General features: G+C 38.7%; 1 protein-coding gene across 1 annotated transcript; it reads left to right on the top strand.

The window, feature by feature from the left end:
* Positions 1–7,091: 7,091 nt before the first annotated feature.
* On the top strand, positions 7,092–13,218 carry LOC109110141 (gastrula zinc finger protein XlCGF57.1-like). The gene is made up of 2 exons (XM_042721086.1): positions 7,092–7,147; positions 10,811–13,218. The coding sequence occupies exons 1-2, from the start codon at positions 7,093–7,095 to the stop codon at positions 11,983–11,985; spliced, it is 1,230 nt and encodes a 409-aa protein (XP_042577020.1). The 5' UTR covers position 7,092; the 3' UTR covers positions 11,986–13,218.
* Positions 13,219–22,995: the final 9,777 nt, after the last annotated feature.

Genomic DNA, 22,995 nt, shown 5'->3' with positions numbered 1-22,995 from the left:
CACCTGAAAGATTGGTTAAAAAAGAACGATTCATTCACAAATGAACCATTACTTATAACATATTAAATGGTTAGAAATGGTTCTATCCCAAATGTATTTAATCAATAATTTAACTATGAATAACTCTTGAAATACTGATTAACTGCTTGATCGTTGAGGCTACAGTGAGGTAGTCTACCTTGATGACGTAGAAAGTCTGACATCATGGTGCCAAACAAACTGTCTCTTTCTGAATGCCAGCAAAACCAAGGAGCTGGTTGTGGACTTCAGGAGGAGGCTGCAGGAGATCTACACCCCACTCATCATTAACGGGACCCCAGTGGAGAGAGTGAGCAGCTTCAAATACCTTGGTGTACACATCTCCAAGGACCTGACCTGGACTAATCACATTCAAGCTCAAGTTAAAAAAGCCAGACAACGACTGTACCATCTGAGACTCCTGAGAAAATTCAAGGTTTCCCCTGGAATCCTGAAAACTTTCTATATCGGGGCTATAGAAAGTATATTGAATAGTATATGGAAACAGCTCAGCCCAGGATCGTAAAGCCCTGCAAAGAGTAGAACATCTCTCCCCTCTCTGCAAGACCTCCACACCAGGAGATGTAAATCTAGGGCTGTTAAGATCCTTAAAGACCCTACCCACCCTGGAAACCCACTGTTTAATCTGCTACAGTCAGGCAGACACTTCCGCAGTCTGATGGCCAGTGTTGCCAAATAATTTTCAGAGAAAGTTACTAAAGGAAGGTTGATTTGTTGCTAAATGACGCTAATGACGTTGTGATGTCATTTCGCGTTTGCTTAGTCTTTGTGTAATCACGACACAAAATTGTCACAACATCAAATCTCAACAAAAAATATTTTATATATGTTAATTTAGATTTCTTTGTAAAATAATATGCAGACTATAATAATAAAATATAAATAACTTAAATACATTGAATTGAATGATTACAATAAAAATAATAATAATAATTTAAACAATTATGCTTTAAACAGTGTTACAAGTAGTTAATATGCTACACTGTGACGAAAGTCTGTAAAATAGTGTTTGGCTTCCAGCAGAAGCAGTCTGAAAACAGCAAAAGTGGTGAGGGCGGCCAGTGGCAGAGAGGGAAATATAGGCTACTATTTACATGCTTTCTATGCTATAAGACAAAAATCTTAAGAAAACTTTCAATTGTTAAAAGGCCCAACAAAGGTTGTACTTCCTTCGCCAGCTGAGGAAGTTTAACCTGCCACAGGAGCTGCTGAAACAGTTCTACTCAGCCATCATCGAGTCTGTCCTGTTTACTTCAATAACTGTGTGGTTTGGTTCAGTTACAAAATCAGACATCAGAAGACTACAGAGAACGGTTCGGACTGCTGAAAGGATTATTGGAGGTCCCTGCCCACCCTTCAAGAACTGTATACATCACTCTGGATCCCTCACATCCAAGTTACCCATCTTTGAACTTTTGCCATCTGGCCAACGCTTCAGAGCCACAAATACCAGGACAGTCAGGCACAAGAACAGTTTCTTCCCCCAGGCAATCTACCTCATGAACAGTTAAATGTTCACCACTTATGCAATAAAAATGTGCAATATCCTTATATTTATTTGTTACCCGTCCATCCTAGTACATCCCTGCATCTTACTCTATTCCATTATCATCTATAGCACAACTGTTTATACAATTTATTTATTAGCAATTGTTTTTTTTTTTTTTTTTTTTTGTCTTTGTGTGTTGTCTCTGTGTACTGGAAGCTTATGTCACTAAATCAAATTCCTTGTATGCGCAAGCATACTTGGCAATAAAGCTCTTTCTGATTCTGATTCTGATTAAAAACAGGACACAATCTACTATGTTAATATGAAAGAATTTTCCCTATTGTTTTTTTTTTACCTGCATTTTAAATTACGCATTGTGTTTTCGGGTTACAATGGATAATGGATAATGTCCTGGAAAATAACTATTTTCCATTTTCCTTACAGTGTGATAACTGAACAACAATCATAGGTACAAGTTACTAACGAAGAGTATCATAAATGAACAGTTATTAAATTATTATTAAATTCAACAATTGCAAATAGCAGCTAACTCAATTCATGTGATGTGTGTACTGCTAGACATCTTTGGTTTTCTCTTTTTGTGTAATTTGGATAGAAAATGCGTGCCTTTTTATTGTCTGAGTCACTTATCAAAGGTTGCTAAAAGTTGCCAAATAAATTGTAAAAATTGCTAAATTTGTTGCTAGGTGCTTTTGGGGAAAAAAAGTTGCTAGGGTAGTCTGAAATTGGCAACACTGCTAAATTGGCAACACTGCTGATGGCAAAAATGGAGAGGCTCAGGAGGAGGGTCCGTTTACTTGGTGGCCAACGGATTTTCGTTTTAAAAGGAAAAAACAAAAACGAAAAATGGCTCATTTCCCAATTTCCATTAGTAAATAGAAAAACGGAAAACAATCCATTTTTCTTTTTTTCTTTTGATATTAAAAGACGGAAAACGGAAAACAATCTCGTTATCCGATTGTGTTTGATTTGATTTTGTTAAACATACAAATTAATGCTATAACTGTTACTCTTAAATAAAAAGCTAACCACAGCTAGGTGCAAATTATTTATTTATTTAATGTTATCTTAGATCACCAAACATGTTTTTTTTAATCGATAGATGATAAAATCAGTATTTGAAAAAAATGATAATCACTTTTTTACTAAGTAACGTTAGAATGTTTAGGCATAACAATGAACATGTGAGCTAAGTTGCACTCCTGCTCCCAGACTGGATCGTCTTTCGGCCGAAAAATGATGACAGGCTATCTGTCTGCTAACGGGGCTAAAGCTTCTGAGGGCAGAGTGGGCAAAGTGTTGAGACGTGTTCATCAACCCTACCACATTGCAAGACATCAGGTAAGGTCATAAAATTTTATTTTTTTTTCTGCGTTTCAATAGAACACATCAGGGCCCTGTTTCAGGAAGCAGGCTTGACAAGCTCTGAGTTGACTGAGCCTGAGAGATGAAACAGTTTTAGGACAGCTGATAGAATTAGTTCAAAATGTTGAACCTGATGGAAGTCACATTTCCACAAGTAGAATACACTGAATATAATTGTATATTTTTAACTTATTGATCCTTCCTCCACTCCTGTTTTTTAAGATAAAATGTCATGGTCTGCTTTGGCACACATTTATATTTCTAGTGCCACTGGATTAGATTGGAGGCTCTGCTCTTTATTCACCCATTGCAATGGTTAATTGTAGTATCAGAGCTACATTGATGATAGGTTTTTCATCCCCACTCACATGCTTCCAACCGGTTAAACGAGTTGATTGGACTAATTCTATCAGCTATTCTGGAACCAAAAACTCTGACTTTCCCATCTCAGATTTAGTCAACTCAGAGCTCAGGGATAAGCTCAGTGTCTGTTAAGCCTGTTTGCTGAAATAGGGCTTCAGATGTTTGGACCACTGTAACGTAGGTGTAGGTGAATCTTATTATACAAATCAAGGATTATTGAGATTTTATAATATTGTCGTTCTTATATTTTAGGGTGCCTGAAATCTGAACCCCATACCCTACAATGCAGAATACATGGGGCACAAGCTACATGTAGATCAAAATGAAAAGCTTGTTATGTTTGGTGTGACCCATGTAATGGCTATCGATGGTTTCAGCAAGAAGATTGTCAGTCACTCCACTATGCCAATAAAGAACAACGTCATAATTTATGAGGAAGTGTACAGGTAAAATAACTTTGTTAGTGCTAGTAGTCTGCATGTCAATGTCATTGGGCAAGACACTGTGCCCAAATTGCTCGGTGGTTGTGTGGTAACTTGCCGCTGTAACACCAAATTCTGTGAGCCATCAGATTCTGTGTCAAAACCCAAACCACAATATTTTCTTAAACCTAACCAAGTAGTTTTGGTGCCTAACCTAACCAAACTGCGACCAATTCACAACGTTAACCACCCTGAGCGCTTTACTTCCTATTTGGGTCACAGAATCGGAGGGGTTACAGATTTTGGGTGTCACACCACCTTGTGTGTGTGTGCAGCTGGAAAATAATGTAAGTGCTTTGTTATTGGGCGCACCAGAGAACACGTGAGCAGCGTCGTACGTCAACAGTCACAGCAGTCGTGTTCACAACAGACCCGGAAGAGAAGAAAAAGCGTAATAAAGTCGTAATTTTTGTTATTTTTGGAACAAAATGTATTTTTGATGCTTCAATAAATTCTAACGGGCCCTCTGATGTCACATGGACTACTTTGATGATGTTTTTATTACCTTTCTGGACGTGGACAGTATACCGTACATACATTCTCAATGGAGGAACAGAAAGCTCTCAGACTAAATCTAAAATATCTTAAACTGTGTTCCGAAGATGAACGGAGGTCTCACGGGTTTGGAACGACATGAGGGTGAGTCATTAATGACATAATTTTCATTTTTGGCTGAACTAACCATTTAAAAACACATTTGATTTTCTTTTTTAATCAATTAGTAGAATGTGTAAGTAAAAAATAAACAGATTACTCCTCCAAGGAGAAGAAATGAAAACCAATGCGATATGATGAATGTCCAAAAGATGGAACCCACAGACTGTGGGTTGGGTGACAGTTGTAGGTTACAGTTTGACAAGAGTTTAGAGGGAGACAAAAATAATGTTGTGTTTTATTGCGAGTGTACACAAATATAAGTAAACACTTTGCAATTTCAATGATGTCCTGTATGAACAAAATGACTATGTTTTTATGTTTCCACACTATCCACAGTTCGATCGCCCACACTCCAGCATTGCAATCGACATTGCAGCCTGTTCATTATGCTTTGTTCACAACAAACACAAAATTTATCACGAGGCTGAATCCAGCTTCTTATTCACAGCTTTTTATTGACGCTTTCCATTCCACCTTAAATGACGCGAACTTCCGCGTTTGCTGGCTTCTTATTGACGCTCAACAGAGAGCGCGGCGTTTTTTTCTTTATCGCGTTTTTAAAGGGATTGTGTTACTTTTGTGCATATTTTCAGAATAAAAGACTAGTCCAACTGTAAAAATATAAAGGCACATGCATATAATTAGGCTACAGTATTCTTTTAATTATTGTATGTCATCAGCTCAATTTAGGGACCATGTGGGTTTTTCACTTATTCTCACTTTTTAGAGACCCTGTTTGTAAGTTAGTGTTACTAACATTAGCGAGAACTCATGCTTTTATGAACAACTTTAATGGTACCTGTCTAGAAACACATGCCACCAAGCTAACCAATGCTTTGTGAACTGTGTTGGCAAGTCCACAACATGACGTTATGTCCTTGCGTGCAAAACTGTAAATTATAACTAATGTTACTTATATATTGTGTATTATTTCAGTACCTGAAATATCCTGCATATTTTGTCAACAGACATGTCATCATCTCTTACTGTGACACGTTTGCCTTCTCGAAAAAGAACATAACTTGTTTCCATTGTCATGACATCAATTACATGTTTTACATTACCTTGGGTGAAGGGCGGGTCTTCTTGGTGTGGCGGGAGCTCTGGGCAGGAGTAACTTCCGGTTCACAAAAAAGTACCAATGCAGAATGCAGGATTAGGTCATACATACGTATTTTGATTTCCGATTTCCAACTATAAACACAATCGGATAACGAGATTGTTTTCCATTTTCCGTCTTTCAAATATCAAAAGAAAAATAGATTGTTTTCCTTTTTTTTTTTTGCTATTTACTAATGGAAATTGGGAAACAAGCCGTTTTTGTTTTTTTCCTTTTAAAACGAAAATCCGTTGGCCACCAAGTACACGGACCGAGGAGTTTCTTCCCTCATGCTATCAGACTACTAAATATGGACATTAAACACACTGCACTTTAGAGACTCTGGTAGTGTAGAGTTACCCAATAACTCTCTGCACACTGCACTTTTTTTTTTTTTTTTAGATAAAATGATGCTAATCATCACTGAATGTTGATTTTTTTCTTTTCTGATCATCTTTTTTGCAGTTTAATTTATTGCGTATATTTCATTATTTGTATTCAATTATCTTCATATTTTATTCTTCTTATTTTTTTTCCAGATATTGCATTATTTGTATTTAATTTTGTCTTTTTTTTTGCACAGTCTAAAAAGAGTATGCCAGACCTACATTTCATTGCTTGTTGTATGACGTATAACTTGTGTGACAAATAAAATCTTGAATCTTGAATATGTTTGTCGTGTGAACAGGACTTTTATTTTGGTACGGCGCTGTGACGTCAGAAGGTAGCGTCGCGCTCCTGCATCTGCTCTGATTCGGCTGAAGAAAGGTGTGTGTTTTTAAACATTTACAGTGTTTACATCAATGCAAACCGTTGAGTGTTATAGTTACAAGCGATTTAAGGTTAATTCATCAATATTGACTGTAACATTACTGCGCGTTATGTAGCGTCTGTGCACGTTGTTTTGAGCGAGTAAAGCGAGGAACAGAATCGAGAATCAGTTCATCATAAACACGATTCCGAGTCAATTGATTCACAAAACGATTCTCTGTTTTGAATCGCTCGATTCAGCGACGCATGCTGGACAAAACAGTTTAAACAAACGCGTTTAATAATGATAACTTTTACAAATCTACAGCACATGTTTTGAGGAAAGTGCAATCGATTAAATGTGATATACAAATTATTACAATACAAATGCAAACATAAATGCATGTGTGTCTAAGTATGAAATGTCTGTAATTTGTGTTCTTGTATTAATTTGTTGTGCCAGTTTTTATTGATTTTTGTCTAGTTATGTCCTGGTTTCACAGACAGGGCTTAGTTTAAACCAGGATTAGGTCATAGTTCAATCATTACTTTTTCAGGTACTTTTAGAAAGAAAAAAAACATTACTGGTGTGCATCTTGAGACAAAACAAAGGCACTGATATAACGTCATTTTAAGATCAGTCAGTGCAAGTTTAATTCAGTTAAAACCACTCAGACTGTGAAACTGTATGTCATTTAATGCCATTAATTATCACTCTGATTCAATTATTCTCATCTTAAACATGACAGATTGTCCAAACACAGAAAAACTCCTGAGATCCACACACTGTTATAAAGATGGAGTTTATTAAAGAGGAGAGTGAAGACATGAAGACTGAAGAAACATTGAGAGTCAAACAAGAAGATACTGAGGAACACACAGGTTGGTTTTCATTCTCCTTTGATTCTTATTAAAATGTCAAGCTCTACAGAAATGCATGATGTTTTTGAAGTACGTCCAGGTGTTTAAAATACTTGAGAAATATAACTAAATTACTGTACTCATTACTTATGTACAATTACAAACGTTTAAACCTCATTTCTGAAGAAAAACTCTTACTTTTTACGCCTTATGATATCATTTCAACTTGAGAAGTACTTGTTATATATATATATATATATATATATATATATATATATATATATATATATATATATATATATATATATATATTTGCATTTTATTTTCTACCATCTTACACACATCAAATATTGTAAACGGAAGCTCAAACGTGTGCTTGACGTGTTTGTGTGAAAGGTCCCATATCCCAAGTTGAAATTCCTTGCTTTTAAATCTTTAACTACCAGATACGTTTCAAAACAGTCAGTCCACAGTTAAATACACACAGCCTGCATAAAATAGCTGTGATTTTTCACGAACCATTGTGACTTCCGTAAAAAGTTGACGTCAGAACCACAGTCACCTCCTTCAGTCACCACCCGAGCACCGTTCCGCTCTCCTTTTGTCAAACCCCCAGACAACATCGCGTCCATGTCATTCCATAACATTGCTGAGCAACAACACTGAAACATGTCGAAAAGGTTCACTTTAACCACGAAACCAGATCGGCCGACCTGTAACGTTATACTCTCACTCAAAGGATGGACGATCTGAAGGGATTGTTACTGTGAGGTGGATCACATCTAAAGTGTTTAGTAAAGACAAACTCACCGTGTCTATCCAGTCATGAAGATGTATATACATTTCAGTTTCAGCAGGCAACTTTTTTTTACAGCTACATTATTGTTCCAGCCACAATTTATCACAACAAAAAATAAATTGTCAGTTTGTTGTTTTACACACATGCAGACATTTTTCATACACGACATCGTGAGATGCAAGAAACATATGGCAAGAAATCTGTAGACTCGTACGTAACAACAAAAGACAATACTTCATTGAACCTTTTCTAATAACAAGTGTGCGTTGCAAATACAAGCATTTTTGACGATTGTTTCTGTCCAGTCCGCGTTTAATCGCTGTCATCGGTTTGTTTGTCTGGCAGTGGCAGCAGATATGCGATCAGATTTCTAATTTGAGGCTGTATTTCGTCGATTCTGGCACCCAACGTCACAATAAGATGATATTTTAAGCTCCTTACGTAGCCAAATCTGCTCTTGTTTGAGTGGGCTGCCTCCAGTTTCCCCTTTGTTTTGTGGGATCCAGCTAGCGCTGTGACGTCGGCTGACTTTTTTTAGTGGTTTGCCTGGAGTTGCGTCACTCAGAAAACAACAGGCCAATCAGAAGAGAGACTCATGAATATTAATTAGACAGGCTAAAATAGACCTGTTCTTAGCAGACCTCCACAATTTAAACTCAGCTGTTTAGTTACCATAGAACATTTTCTTGTCCTGCTTCAGGAGGGGGCCGGACATAGATTTCTCTGGACAACTGCATGCCCTGAAAGAAAGCAGCATTGATGTCCATAGAATGTACTTGCCACTGATTTTGACAGATTACAGCTAATAATAGCCGAAGAGAGTCAGAAGCACAGGTTGAAGAATCTTTCTACAGCTCGAGATGTGTATATATAGCTCTTCAAAACCTCTGGCTACGAGTCGTGCTTTGGGCGCAATACCATTCAGAGTTTCTTTGAGACGATAGACCCATCTGGTAGAGACAAGACAGACTTTTGTTTTTGTACCAATTCACCATTTCATCCTGATTAGCTGCATCAAATGAAATATCTTTTGTTAAGGGTACATCAGCCTCTCTATCAGTTGGTACAAGTGAAGATTATCAACACATGACTCCTTTTGCCCATCTCTGCCATCATGTTCAATATGTTGCAGATTGAACCAGTTTTTATATTTTCCAGAGGCTTTGCTCTGCCTAAAACCTTGGCTCTCTGTAGACCACCACTGTCCTGCTTCATAAATGTTAAAGTCTGTCCTGTTTTTAACTTTACACCAGATGAAGAGACAGGAATACCACACACATCGTGATCTGTTTCAGGTGATCTGTCACCTTGTCATCCACCACATACATGTATTTGTGGGCCTAAGCTACCTATGTAGTGCCCTTCTTATTCACTCAGAAGACTCTGCTTCTCTTTATGCTTTTCTAGAAGCATGTAAAGCAGAAATGTGTTCTCCTACTTTAGCACTCACAGTGGTACCTTCTAGAGCAGGCAATTTATCAACTAATACAGAAGGAAGGTTAGGGTTCTGTCCAAACACTTATTGGTATGGACTGTAGCCATGAACATTCAACATTTCTTGTGGAATATACCAAATTCCCATCTCCGAACCAAAATGGTCTGCAACTGTGAGTTTCTGTTGTTCACTTGTTCACTTGATCTTGAGTGAGGTCCTCAATACAGTTCTCCAGCCACACACAGTACAGGTACATGTAGTGTCAATAATCGCTGATCCTAATGATTCAGTCATGAATATGGAGGCCTTTGTAAACAATGTGACATTACATTCCTCAATATTTGCATCTTCAGTTATTCTTACTTTGTTTGGTTTTCTTGTGTGGACAGTCTTTTAGCCCAATGAATGTGCACTGGCAAATAGCACATCTGGATCTCTTACCGTACTTATCCAGTGGATTAGTCCCTGGTAATGGCTGCTTTAGTTGTCCACTTTGCAACATTATGTTCTGTTTTCCTCTTCCTTGAGGTCTTTTTTCGGTGAAAAATGCCACGTCCTGGTTCACTTGTATTCCATTTTATGCGCATGTCGTTTTTTCCTCCGAAAATCCATTTTAGAGCAGACTTCATGGATGAAAACTTCTGTGCAAGCCGTCTGTTTTTTTCCGTTGAGGCAGGCCGTGTACAATAGCTTAAATGTCAGGACAGTGTCAGGATATTATACTTTTTCATCGGATTGTATCGCTGTTCGAAATCAATTATGTATTCCGCCATGGAAACTGAACTATTCTTAGTTTTTCCATCAAAATAAGAATAGGCTTCATATGCGAGATCCTTTTCCTCTTTTAGGAACACATCGTCCAGCTTAGCCATCAGCGTCGCAACACCATTGTCACTGTCTAAATCCTCTGCAGGCATTTCAATCGCAGTGTCATGGGCTCTTCCCTCAAGCCCCAAGGCAACAGTGAGGGCTTGTTTCTTTTTGTCGAGTTTGGTAACCCGCGTCCAGATATTAACTTCATTTTTCCAACACTTGTATGGCTGTGTTTCGTCAAAATTTGGCAGAACTTTATAACTAGCTGCCATCCTTCAACCATCATCTGCTACTATAATGAATCAAATAAACACAACGTTTACTCAACGCACTTTATTCCTTTCATTGCCTCTTCTCTCACATTTGCAGCACCGTTCCTCTGCAACAACACCCCTTTTTACCTGCGCGCTCACGTTTTAACCAGTGCATGCGCTAACCACATTTTTAACCAGGAAGAACCTTCTTCCATGTGAACAGAGTAGGGAGGAAATAACATTTTAACAAATGCTCCTCTCGCAATCCCCATGACTGAAGCACTTCCTTTAATAGATTAGTTAATGTTGGTAACTGTTTTGATTTCTGTTTCTTTGTGTTATTAAACTGGGCTAACTTTCTTTTACCTTTTTTTTTACCATAGACCTCATGCCGCTGAAAGAGGAGTGCATAGTATCGAATGAAAAGGAAGAGAAAGAACAATATGAGACTCATCTTGATTTTAAAACCGGAGAAGAATCTTTCAGTTGGCCACAGATTAAAGAGACTTTCTCACAGAAAACAGCTCATAAAACAGGAACTAAAAGTTATTTCACCCCTTTTCACAGTGAAAAGAGTTTCAATGAACATGGAAACTTTAAAGTTCACACTGGAGAGAAGCCTTTCACCTGCGCTGAGTGTGGAAAAAGATTTACTCAAAAAGTGTACCTTAACAGGCACATGAGAATTCACACTGGAGAGGGTTGTTTTATCTGCCAACAGTGTGGAATATGCTTCATTAAAAAAGGATTTCTTAATAGACACATGCAAATTCACACTGAAGAAAAGTGTTACGTGTGCCATCAGTGTGGAAAAAGTTTCAACCAAAAAGGAAACCTTAAAAGGCACATGACAATTCACACTAGAATAAAACTTTATACATGCCCTCAGTGTGGAGAGAGTTTCGATCTACAGGGAAGGTTTGAAGAGCACATGAAAGTTCACACTGGAGAGAATCCCTTCACCTGCAAAAAGTGTGGGAAAAGTCTCAGTAGAAAGAGAGACCTTAACAGGCACATGAGAGTTCACACTGGAGAGAAGCCTTACACCTGCCAACAGTGTGGAGTCAGTTTCACACGTAAAGGAAACCTTAATGTGCACATGAGAATTCACACTGGAGACAAGCCTTACACTTGCCTTGAGTGTGGAAAACGTTTTACTCAAAAAGTAACCCTTAAATTGCACATGAGAGTTCACCCTGGAGAGAGTCGTTTTATCTGCCAACAGTGTGGAATATGCTTCATTAAAAAAGGATTTCTTAATAGACACATGCAAATTCACACTGGAGAAAAGCGTAATGTGTGCCATCAGTGTGGAAAAAGTTTCAACCAAAAAGCACACCTTATCCGGCACATGAGAATTCACACTAGAGAAAAACTTTATACATGCTCTCAGTGTGGAGAGAGTTTCGATCTACAGGGAAGGTTTGAAGACCACATGAGAGTTCACGCTGGAGAGAAGCCCTTTACCTGCCAACAGTGTGGAATGAGTTTTACTAAAAAATCTAACCGTAACAGGCACATGAGAAATTTACATGGCATATTTTCAACACAATCTTGATCTACAAATGAGGATTCATTTGAGAGAACTGTTTTATGTCATCAGTGTGGAAGGAGTTTTGCAGACAGGAATCATGTAATAATGTTATGATGTGTAGAACAGCTCTGAAGTGAAGACCAGGGATCTCATTTATAAAATGAGATGATCTGTAGATTTCATCCTAAAAATGTATGTATGCACAAAAGTTTTCAGATATATAAAACCATGCGTATGCCAGAACCTGCTCAAAAATCCCTTTATAAATCCCAATCTAGGGAAGATTGTGTGTACGGGCATCTCCACCGTCTCCTCCCAGAAATAATCATATATGGAGCTTACAACGCTTAGTTTTACTATGCATAACCTCACCTTCATATCAATTCCATGCATATTCCCAACCACATGACACCATGTTTAACACCGTTACATTAAGGAAATACGAGATACGGACTATAATGCCATTTGTGCCATGCACATTAATTTTTATCGTAAAAAATTATCCAGTATCCTTGTTTTTTTTTTTTTAATAAATATATGAAAATATCCATGAAAACAAAACTGTTTAAAATAGTTCTGAGACACTGGCCAAATAGTATTTCAGTTGTTTTAAACAAATCAAATTAAATTAAACTTATGCAGTTTTGCTGATAAGGTGAACATAAGGTGAAGATCTATTTTGGAAACAGAATGGAAACTATTATCATTGGACCTATTCAAACAGGAAAATGTACCGTTTGACCACCGAATCCAGCAGTGTCCACCATAAGTAAGTGAGCATTGACCATTGTTCTCGCTAAAATATGTTCTCGTATCATGAGATATGTATAAATTTCTTTTGTAATTTCAGTGCTTATCTCTATTAATGAGAGTGGAATATTAAATGCAAATGCATATTGAAATGAAAACATAAGTTTACTTAACTTCTCACTCCAAAAGAGTTTGTATGCTTGATCTAGAATGTTTGTACAGTGTGAACATATTTCAGGGCGTTCACGGGGTCTTAAAAAGTATTAAAAGTTGATAAATCAATTTAAGGAAAATTAATTAATTACCATTTTCCAAGGTATTAAATTTTGTAACATCTTTTCATTGTGTATTTGTCTGAATAGTGGGGTTTTGTGTAGTTTAAACCAGGGTTCCAAAAACCAGTCAGTATCTGGTGTGACCACCATTTGCCTCACGCAGTGCAACACATCTCTTCCACATAGAGTTGATCAGGTTGTTGATTGTGGCCTGTGAAATGTTGGTCCACTCCTCTTCAATGGCTGTGTGAAGTTGCTGGATATTTGCAGGAACTGGAACACGCTGTCATATACACCGATCCAGAACATCCCAAACATGCTCAATGGGTGACATGTCTGGTGAGTATGCTGGCCATGCAAGAACTGGGATGTTTTCAGTTTCCAGGAATTGTGTACAGATCCTTGCATCATGGGGCCGTGCATTATCATGCTGCAACATGAGGTGATGGTCATGAATGAATGGCACAACAGTGGGCCTCAGGATCTCGTCACTGTATCTCTGTGCATTCAAAATGCCATCAATAAAATGCACCTGTGTTCGTTGTCCATAACATACACCTGCCCATACCATAACCCCACTGGCACCATGGGCCACTCGATCTACAACGTTGACATCAGCAAACCGCTCACCCACACGACGCCATACATACTGTCTGCTATCTGCCCTGTACAGTGAAATCCTGGATTCATCCATGAAGAGAACACCTCTCCAAAGTGCCAGACGCCATTGAATGTGAGCATTTGCCCACTCAAGTCGATTATGACGACGAACTGCTGCTGAATATAAAAAGCTGTGAAGTGTCAAGCCTTTTGCGGCCAATTTTTCGACATGTAATCAAGGCACAGCAGCTTCACTAGAGAACCAGCACAATGCAGCCCTCAACTGAGCATCCCAATAATACCAAAAGAAATTAGGTAGTTGGAACCCTCCCCTTTTATAGGGCAGATATAGTAAAGAAAGTCTCAGTCTTCGCTTCCTGTTGTTCCAAATAAAATTTAGAAGTTTTCCTATTCTTTTAAAAAATGTTGTGGGAGGGGGAAGCGGTTGTGATTGAAAAACATAAACATGTAGGTAGTATATGTTAATCACAATTATTCTTCCCATTAAAGAAAGAGGCAGTGTCATCCATCTGTTCATATCTTCAGATAATTTAGCTGTGACGAGTGGGGCGGGGCCGAGAGCCATGGGAACGGGTCGAGGCCGGTGGAGTAATTGGAAATGAGCAACATCTGCGCCACTCATGGGTTTAGGGCGCTGTGGTTGTTGTAAGTTAGGATACAGAGGAGGAGTTACGACAGTGAAGGACGAGAGAGTACCAGGCCTGGATTTTATTTTGTCTTTTGGTTTTGTTTGTTTGTCTGTTTTGTGTTTATTTTGTAATTAAAGTTTTATTTGAATGTCCGCCGGTTCCCGCCTCCTCCTTCCCGAGCTATGATCAGTTGTTACATTAGCCATCAAACATTCATAATTAGCTGAACTGAGGAGGCTTATTTTAGGGATTATTTTAATTCCTAGATAATCAAAACCATTTAGAGCATTTACAAATGGGTAAAAGTTTTAATCTCTCTTGTTCATTGAGAAAAATAATTGAAGACTTATCTTTTTTTTTTACTTTAAATCCAGGAAAAATGTCAAACTGGCCAATAAGCTTTAAGAGGGATGGGTAAGATTTTTCAAGTTCTGATGGAAATACCATGGCATCATCAGCGTAAAGAGCAATGTGATGTTCTTAAGCTTCTGTAAAATACCATGAATAGTAGGTTGTGATCTTATTGCTGTTGCCAGAGGCTCCGTAGCTAGTACAAAAAGTAGAAGATAAAGTGGTGAGCCTTGCTTCTACCACGACTAAGTTTACTGTAGGTGGTGTTAGACTGCTAGTGAGTACCTTTGCAGAAGAATCAACTAAAAGAATTACAATCCATCTGCGAAAAAAAGTCACCAAATCCAAATCTTGCTAGCACCTGGATTTAAAATAAGAGTTATGAGGGGACTTCTCATCGAAGGAGGGAGATAACCTTGTTGAAGTGCTTCCACATACGGATCCAATAAAGGAGATATCGATTTCTCTTTAAATTCCTTATAAATGTCAATTGGAAGCCCATCCGGAACCGCCGCTTTATCAATCCTCAAACTAAGGATAGCATTAGAAACCTCTTCCAATCCAAATTCCCTATCAAGTTCAGATCTGGTTTCTTCAGTGATAGAGGGAAAATCCAATCCACCTAAAAAGTCATCCTGATTAGAGAGACTTTGTAGGAAATTCAGATTGATATAGAGATTTATAAAATGAGACAAAAGTGTCATTAATATCACTAGGATCTGTCGTGATTACCCCATTTTCATTCGTAATTTCATTAATGGGTCTTTCTGAAATTAATTTCTTAGGCTGCCAGGCTAACAATTTGGTGTTTTTTTTTTTTTTTTCCCTGATCATAATAATTTGGCTTCAATCTTAATATACTATTTTCAGCTTTTAATGTGTAAAGTTCCTTATACTCCACTTTAAGGGCTAATAATTTTTAAGTTGTTTGGATTTATCTATATTTATTAATTTCTCTACATTTTTTAGTATCCAAATTAATCATCGTTTGTTTAAATTTATTCAATTTAGAGCTAGTATACCCAATCATTTGGCCTCTAATATATGTCACGGAGCAACCCCGTGATCATAAATGGACTGTATGCACGTACACAATATCTAGCACACACACATATACACTGCATGCATCATTAACATGGTCTGTTTGCCGGCAATGACATCATGTATACACGGACCTGTATAATGCCTGTGGGTATTCGAATGTATTGTGTATTATGTGTTTAAGATAAGTCAGGGTACAATGTGTATTTTGTTCATTACGTATAGTTGATGTATGCACAAAGTGTTGGGTAACATTAGCCGTGACATTTTTCAATCATTTTCATTATAAATAACCACAACACACATAGTTGATGTATGCACTTGCCCATCGGTTGGTTTCCGGGGGGGTTCAATGGACTTGTGGAACAAGCGATATATGTCTTGTGTAAAATGTACCTAATGTTGTATGATGCCAACAAGAGAATTCCATATCTTGGTACTTAGGATGCTTTTATAGTAGGTTAGTGATTTTGCTGAAGGCGCATCTGTAACGAAAGTAAACTTACCTGTAGATTGGTAAATCTGGGGTGGGTCTAGACTATAACAAGGCTGCCAGAGAGGTTCATGTGGCTCATCATTGCTGGGTTAGGTTCCAGGTTGTTTGTTTGAGGACAAGCAATAGACCGTTGTGTACAGTACCTAACTGTTGTGATTCCAAACAAAAGGGACTCCAGATAGTGTACTCTTTATATATGTTATGTTTTGCTGTGGGGGTCTTTACACTATCCGACAATAAATTCCACCTCCACTGGAGTTCCACTTGACCGTGTCTTTTAGCTCCGATGTGAGTGCCATCCGTAACAATATGGCCTTAGAGTGGGCGTGCGCCTTATTTACTCACTCCACAGTCGCCCAAACCTCTACCCATAACTCACTAAAAAAAAACGTTTTTTTCAAGAAACGGCGAAAAATCAAGCTCTCTGGCTATCAACTAGAGGAAATCGTCTGTAACTTCCGAAACAGACAATGACAACTTTTTGTTGTTACAAAAAGGGCCACTGTTCAAAACAGGTGTGTTTTGTATCATTCGCTGTCTGTGTGCTATTGTTAAATCTGAGTGGTTCTCTTTTGTGTTTGTGGCACAAGTTCAGGACCATGGTATTGGACGAATTTCTCTTCGGCCCAATCCGGAATCAGCAGAAGTTTCCACATCACGATTTTGGTAATGTTACGGGTTCACTTGGAACCTCAACCCGAGGGGGGTACTAACAAAGTACCCGGTACTGTAACCCAAGGTGGAAACCCCCGCAAAAGTGAACAGTACCAAACAAGCCCGTTACACCTGCAAGTGGAAAAAAAGCTGCCATGAGGGTTCTCGGCAGATGCCAAGTTATGGTGCAGGGCACCATATAGTGGGAACCTTTTGTTTGTTCTTTTGGAATCTATATAAATAAAGACGAACTGAGGAGTAATGATCTGACCAAAACAGCACTATCAATATAAATCCAGCTGTCTATATTTCAGAAATGAATCAGAACGGGGAAATTAAGAAATCATTAAATATATTCCAACAACATAATCCCTCTGGAATGAGAAGAATAAAAAAACATGACGGCCAAAGACTTTGACCTGGCCCATACTCAGTACGTTACTTCCCCCTCGAAATCTTAGCTTCCTATGTTGCACCTTCAGTACTCCTATTTGGCAGCGTTTTAACAACTGCCATTTAAATGTACCCAATTCCGATTTTTTGCTCATGTGGTGACACAGATTGGATCTGCTCTCTATGACAGTGTAAAACGGGAGAAAAAAAACGCATGCATTTTGAAATTATTTCCAGATCAGTGTTCAGACCCGTTCATTCCATATGTAGAAATAAATCAGCATCTGTGCCCAATGCAAACTAATAAACCCTGCCGGTAACAACACCCACTGCTATGCGGATTTTTCTGAGGCCCTGTGTTGTTCTGTAATGTCATTAACTCTGCGACAAATTTGGTCCTATCTTTTTTGCGGTTTAAATGGGTGATATGTGACCGGTGCTGAGCACAAATGAGTTCGGTTGTAACTTCAAAAACGGTGCGATTGTAAGCTAAAGGCTACTGGATGTGAACATTATATTTTAGAGCCATGCATTACAAGTAGGAGTCTGTAGCATTATCATAATGTAATGTAACAATAATGAAAAGGAGGAATCACTCGCTGCACTTCATTCACTGCTTTTATAGTTTAGATAATCCACTTTATTGGTAATGAACACACTTAAGTGATTTTTACATTGATTTTTTTTGACTGAATGCTTGAGTTTAGATATCAAATGACAAAGGTAATGACATTAATTGTTTATTTCTAGGTCTATTGTTATACTGTTTTTTTGCATCCATTTTTAGGTATCATAGCAAAGATTAAAATAGCTGTATTTTGATTTCTTCATATCAGTTAATTCTAATAATTAAGAAAACAAAGAAGAGGGACTCACATATCGCTTCAAAATGGGTGTTGTGACTCATTTTTTTGTCAACTTGAAGATAGGTTCTTTTAAATAGAGATTCAACCCCCTTCCTCCTAAAATGATTTTATGATTTATTTTAAATAAAAATTATAATTGCCTCATCGTGTGACTCGTTTTGTCAGCACAAGGAATTATTCCCATGACGGAAGACACTGTGGAGGCGGTAAATGACGACAACGCATGCGCGATGTTGTCAGGCGGGTGATAGCAAGTGTAAACCCACATTGATAGGCTATGGTTGTCACGAATGTATTGTATAGAACGTGTAAACGGGAGTTCAGCTAAAAAAAAACGGATATAGGCAACAAATCAGAATCGGGCATCAAGACCTGCACAGTAAAGGAGGCCTTTGAGTAAATGAGTCTCCTGTAAAAATACTATCGAAGATTTCAGTTGTTTAATCCTTGTCACAACTTGTTTAAGCTTAACCATTCTGATCATCCCCCTTAACATTTCAAGAGGTGAACTTTAGCTTATTTTTGTGAGATTTTCTTTGAATTAGGATGGATTGTACATTGTTATATACAAGTTTATCAAATAATATTTTGATGTGGAAGTTAACAAAAAATATCTGCCTGACTGAGGTGTAATTATTAAAAAAACAAGACCAAAGGGCTCTCGCCCTCCAGGCTTGAGCCCTAATAATAACTCAAAAACCTGCCCGACAAGCAAGCCTGACACCTTTGCTCTCTCCACTTTTAACAACTTGGGATAAAGTTATGTCCCCAACACTGATCCAATATTATCAAAAATGGGAGCAGTTTTAAAGAAAACTTGGCTAAGCCAATTAGCTAGAAACAAAAACAAAAATAATGGAATTGTGTGAATCCTCCTGGCATCACTCTTGTGGATTAATGGAAAAACATTTACAGCTGCGAAGGTATTTCCAATTCATAGTCAAACGTTTTTGGAGAGACCCAGAGGGAGAGGAAATTGTTAATTTAAAGTTGTTATTGTTGTTTTCTTTGCGTACAAAAAGTATTCTCATCACTCAAACGTTACAGTGGAACCACCGATGGCAGATATGGAATATTCTGACCGATGCTTTTCATACTTTCCCACCTTGGACCCTGTTATGTATGTGGCAGTCTATGGGACCTTACTCAAGCCTCCAGGTTTTCATCCAAAATATCTTAGAGAGTGTGTTCCAGAAGACAGAACAAAGCTTTTACGGGGTGGGAACTGACAGGGTGTTGTGGAACGTGATTTAATGACAAAATTTTTCGTTTTTAGGGGTTGGGTATCCTTTAAAGTTACATATGCTATAGTGAATATATTACGTAAAAACTTTTGTGTGTCAGCCTGTAAAATTAATAAATCAAAATGTTGGGGTTTCAGATAGGCTTCTGGGCTGGACGTAGAAAGGATCACTATTCTAAATGAAGCTGTGGGTTTATGGATTATACTTTGTTTTGTTTGTTTATTAAGGTGGATCTATAAATTGTTTAGAATGGTTCGATGGGAATGAGTGAGGTACACACTGTGAGATGCAAGATACATTTGGAAAGAATTCCAACAGTAAAGTGTAATTGGATGGAATAATTGAATTGAAAATGAATCTTAAAGGTTTAACAATGTCTCATATTGTAGAATTTTAACATGGACATTTGAAGTTTGGGCAAAAACTTGTAAGAGTGTGTTTCGTGCTTTTATTTTATCATATGGTTAATTGTGAAACAACTCAACTTTCATGACTTTGTGGTGAAATGTGTTATTTTTCTGGATGCTGGTTTCGTCAATTTTTGATCAAGAACAGTACACTGTGGCTTTAATTAAGCATAAGCGGCACTGTAAAAATAGACTCAACACCAAAATGATCGCCGCACAGCCACTTCTGCTCTGCTACGCGCGGCTGCTGGTGCTGGAATACTCTAATCTGTTAACATGGGCGCTGAAAAAAGTGTTAGCTATATGCGCTGCTATGCTCTGCTACCGTGTCGGTTGTGAAAATGCATACTGCGGCGCTTACTAACATAAAACCATGTTATGCATTTGTGATTGGAGAAACAGCAAACAAGCGCTACTAGGGATGCTCATATTGACCGTGTTTTAAATAACTGTTAACTCGAAAGGTAAACAATTTGGAACCGATTAATACTATCAGGTTAAACTTTGTTTAAATAAACGTTTTTTAAGGTTCTTTTTTTTATGTTTGCTGCAATGGGTTAAAAAATTTTTTTTGTAAAAAAAATAGTCCCTACTATATAGCCTTATCATTAATAACTCAACGGAGCGCGTCGGCTACGCTCAAAAATGCTTACACACACTGACACATGCCTGCAGAATGTGTTGTTATTTTTTTTTTCCGAGCGAAAGAGGAAGCAGAATGAAGCGAGCGAAAAGAAGCACGTGTGTGGGATCATTTTAAAACAGAAAGGTCTCACAGAGGGGGAAAGTACCTGTTAAATTATGCGGCGCATGTATTAAAATACAGCAGTAAGACACAAGTACGATGCAGTAGCCCATTTACGAACAAACATTTGTTGGGCCCTAAAGCTTCGAGACTGATGAAGTGGTCATCCAACTTTTGCCCTCCATGGTTTCAGGGAGAAAGATGCGATACACGTTAGCGATCTTGAGGAGGATAACGCAGAGAATCTGTTCAAAAATGGTCCATGTTTTTTGGCAACAAGACGAGAAAGAAGGTCCGCAAAGCGAAGAAAATAAAAAACCTTATGTTGGGAAATGTGTGCTGCTTTTTAAAAGCTCTCTATTCCCTGAGAGCTTGGCAACTCTAGCGAGAACGATTCCACCTGTCGGTATACCCCGGTTAACATCCGTCACATCGGAGAGGGTGTTTTTCTTCTCTGCCAGCGGGTCTAACTGTCAACAGGCTAGCGCTTCCAGACTGACCCCCACATGTCACGTGTGATATGGTTGCTTTTTTTAAACAAAATTAGACAAGGTGTTGAGGGGTAGGGCTGCTATGTTTATTTATACGAAAAAACATCTTAGTCTAACGAATGAAAAAAAAAAAAAATAATTGCGGAGTTTTTGAAAAGTTCGGTTCATAGGGAAAATGTTGGTCTAAGGTGTTAAAGTTTAAAAAATTATATACTTTAGTCCTGGAGGCCTTTTTGTTTTTATTGGTATCATTTTCTATTCTATTTTTCTCTCACGGTCAGAAAGTGCTGCAGGTAGCGTGGAAATTAAACACTGAATCCGAGGTTCTAGTGGTGAGTTCGTCTAGGATGAATTAACATGCTGCGTTCTTGCAACTTTGCAAACGTTAACAATCAACCCTTTGATAAAAAACAAAAAAAAAAAAAAAAGTGTCACAAATAGTTAGTTTTTTAAACAGGGTCACCATTAGACGCGAAGCTAGAAGGTCAATTGCGATATTTATTTAATGCCGCATTTCAATATGGATATAAATCTGTATCAGTCAAACGAGGAGAGAGTGATGAAAAGCGACTATAACAGGAAGAGGGGAATGGACTGAGCTGGGACGTTTGACCTCGGTCCTGGGGAGCGGGAAAATTAATCGTCGATAAATGGAGCATCCCTAAGCGCTACTCTACACGGCTCCTCAAAACTCGACCGTTTGAATCATCAGTTGGCAAATTGATCTTGATTAAAATATGTAAAAGTAACGATAACAAGAGCGAGTCAAGAGACGAGAGAGCGGAGAGAAGAAAACGGGAGGGCCAGGAGAGAAGGGACGTTAATCGGTAATCTACCTCAATCCAGGAAATCAGGACTGCACAGGTAGACGCCTGCCGTAAGCACGACTGCGTTGCCCAGCATCTGAATATTTGCAGTTTGAACTGTGATTGGAAAAGTGGAGTGCGTCCATTCATTAATGGACTAGACAGGGCGGGTTGGCCGCGCACAGTCTAATCGCGGGTCCCAACTCATGCGGTTGCCACTACAATCGAAACCTAAAAGACTTACTCCTCTCATATAACATAAAGAGATTAATTTAACGTTCGGTGGTTCACAGACGACCATTGCGATTGACAAGCAGGTATCTCAAGCAAAAGGAAATCAAAGCACAGCGCTTAGGGAAAAACTGCGAACGCAATGAATATGACCTTCTCAGTTCTGTTTGCGTCTGCTTGTTTCCTCCTTTTCCTCCTCTCTCACTACTGGAACATTTCCCTCAGCTTTAAAAGGCTGGCAGGGGGGTAAGGAGAGCTGATAAACGGGAAACCATCTCTAAATCATCCCAGCACCACATCTAGATCAAACTACAGACTGACTGGTATCGCCGTCACTCCATTAATTGCCAAAGAACACTTGAATATGTGGCTAGTGTGGTCAACCAGCTCTCTAAACAGCTCCTTGTAGAGCAGAACACAACACTCTCCTGGACAGCAGCATCAATGAGGCTCACAAAGCGACGGGACCACACCAACCGGGCCTCGCATTGCTCTGAGTCCTGCCCAACAGCCCCTGCGCGGCCCCCCCCCCCCCCCCTCCAAATAACGAGCAGCTTCACTCCTCCCCATCTGTGTAACTCATCTTGTGCTTTCGCCCTCGACGCCCGTTCGACCCCCTCCCCCCTCCACACGATGAAGTTGCACAGTAAAATTTCGACCAGATGAATGTATAAACTAAGATCCCCCCTCAGACGACGAGAAAATAGATCGGACATTGTCTGAACACCATCGGAGGGGGTCCCTACCGCGCAGATAGATCCTTCAGGGTGTTCAGTGGAGGGGGAAGTTCTAAGTACCAAACTACGTTGCATACTAGTTAATTGGTCGCCTGTCGACAGTGGCTCAGTACTATGTAGCGTAGGACCGGGACATTGGAATCTGTTCTATGCTGCGGACAGCGTACATTGAGGGCGTCACTATCGGACGGTCTGTAATTCAGAACGTCAGGACAGGCTTTCCTGTATGCGTACTGCTGAACGCTGTGCTAGGTGCGACTTTGAGTCAACAACACAGCTCTCACTTCTCAATTCAAC

Source organism: Cyprinus carpio, chromosome B3 (assembly GCF_018340385.1).
Source record: "Cyprinus carpio isolate SPL01 chromosome B3, ASM1834038v1, whole genome shotgun sequence".
Classification (NCBI taxonomy): Eukaryota; Metazoa; Chordata; class Actinopteri; order Cypriniformes; family Cyprinidae; genus Cyprinus; species Cyprinus carpio.
Note: the sequence above shows the minus strand (reverse complement) of the source record. Positions and strands in the feature narration are given on the sequence as shown.

What these genes read in the sequence shown, in the direction of transcription:
- LOC109110141 (XM_042721086.1), top strand. Translation starts at nt 7,093, where the DNA reads ATGAAGACTGAAGAAACATTGAGAGTCAAACAAGAAGATACTGAGGAA. An exon ending in AGATACTGAGGAACACACAG is followed by an intron (nt 7,148 to 10,810) that starts GTTGGTTTTCAT and finishes TTTTTACCATAG; the next exon opens with ACCTCATGCCGCTGAAAGAG.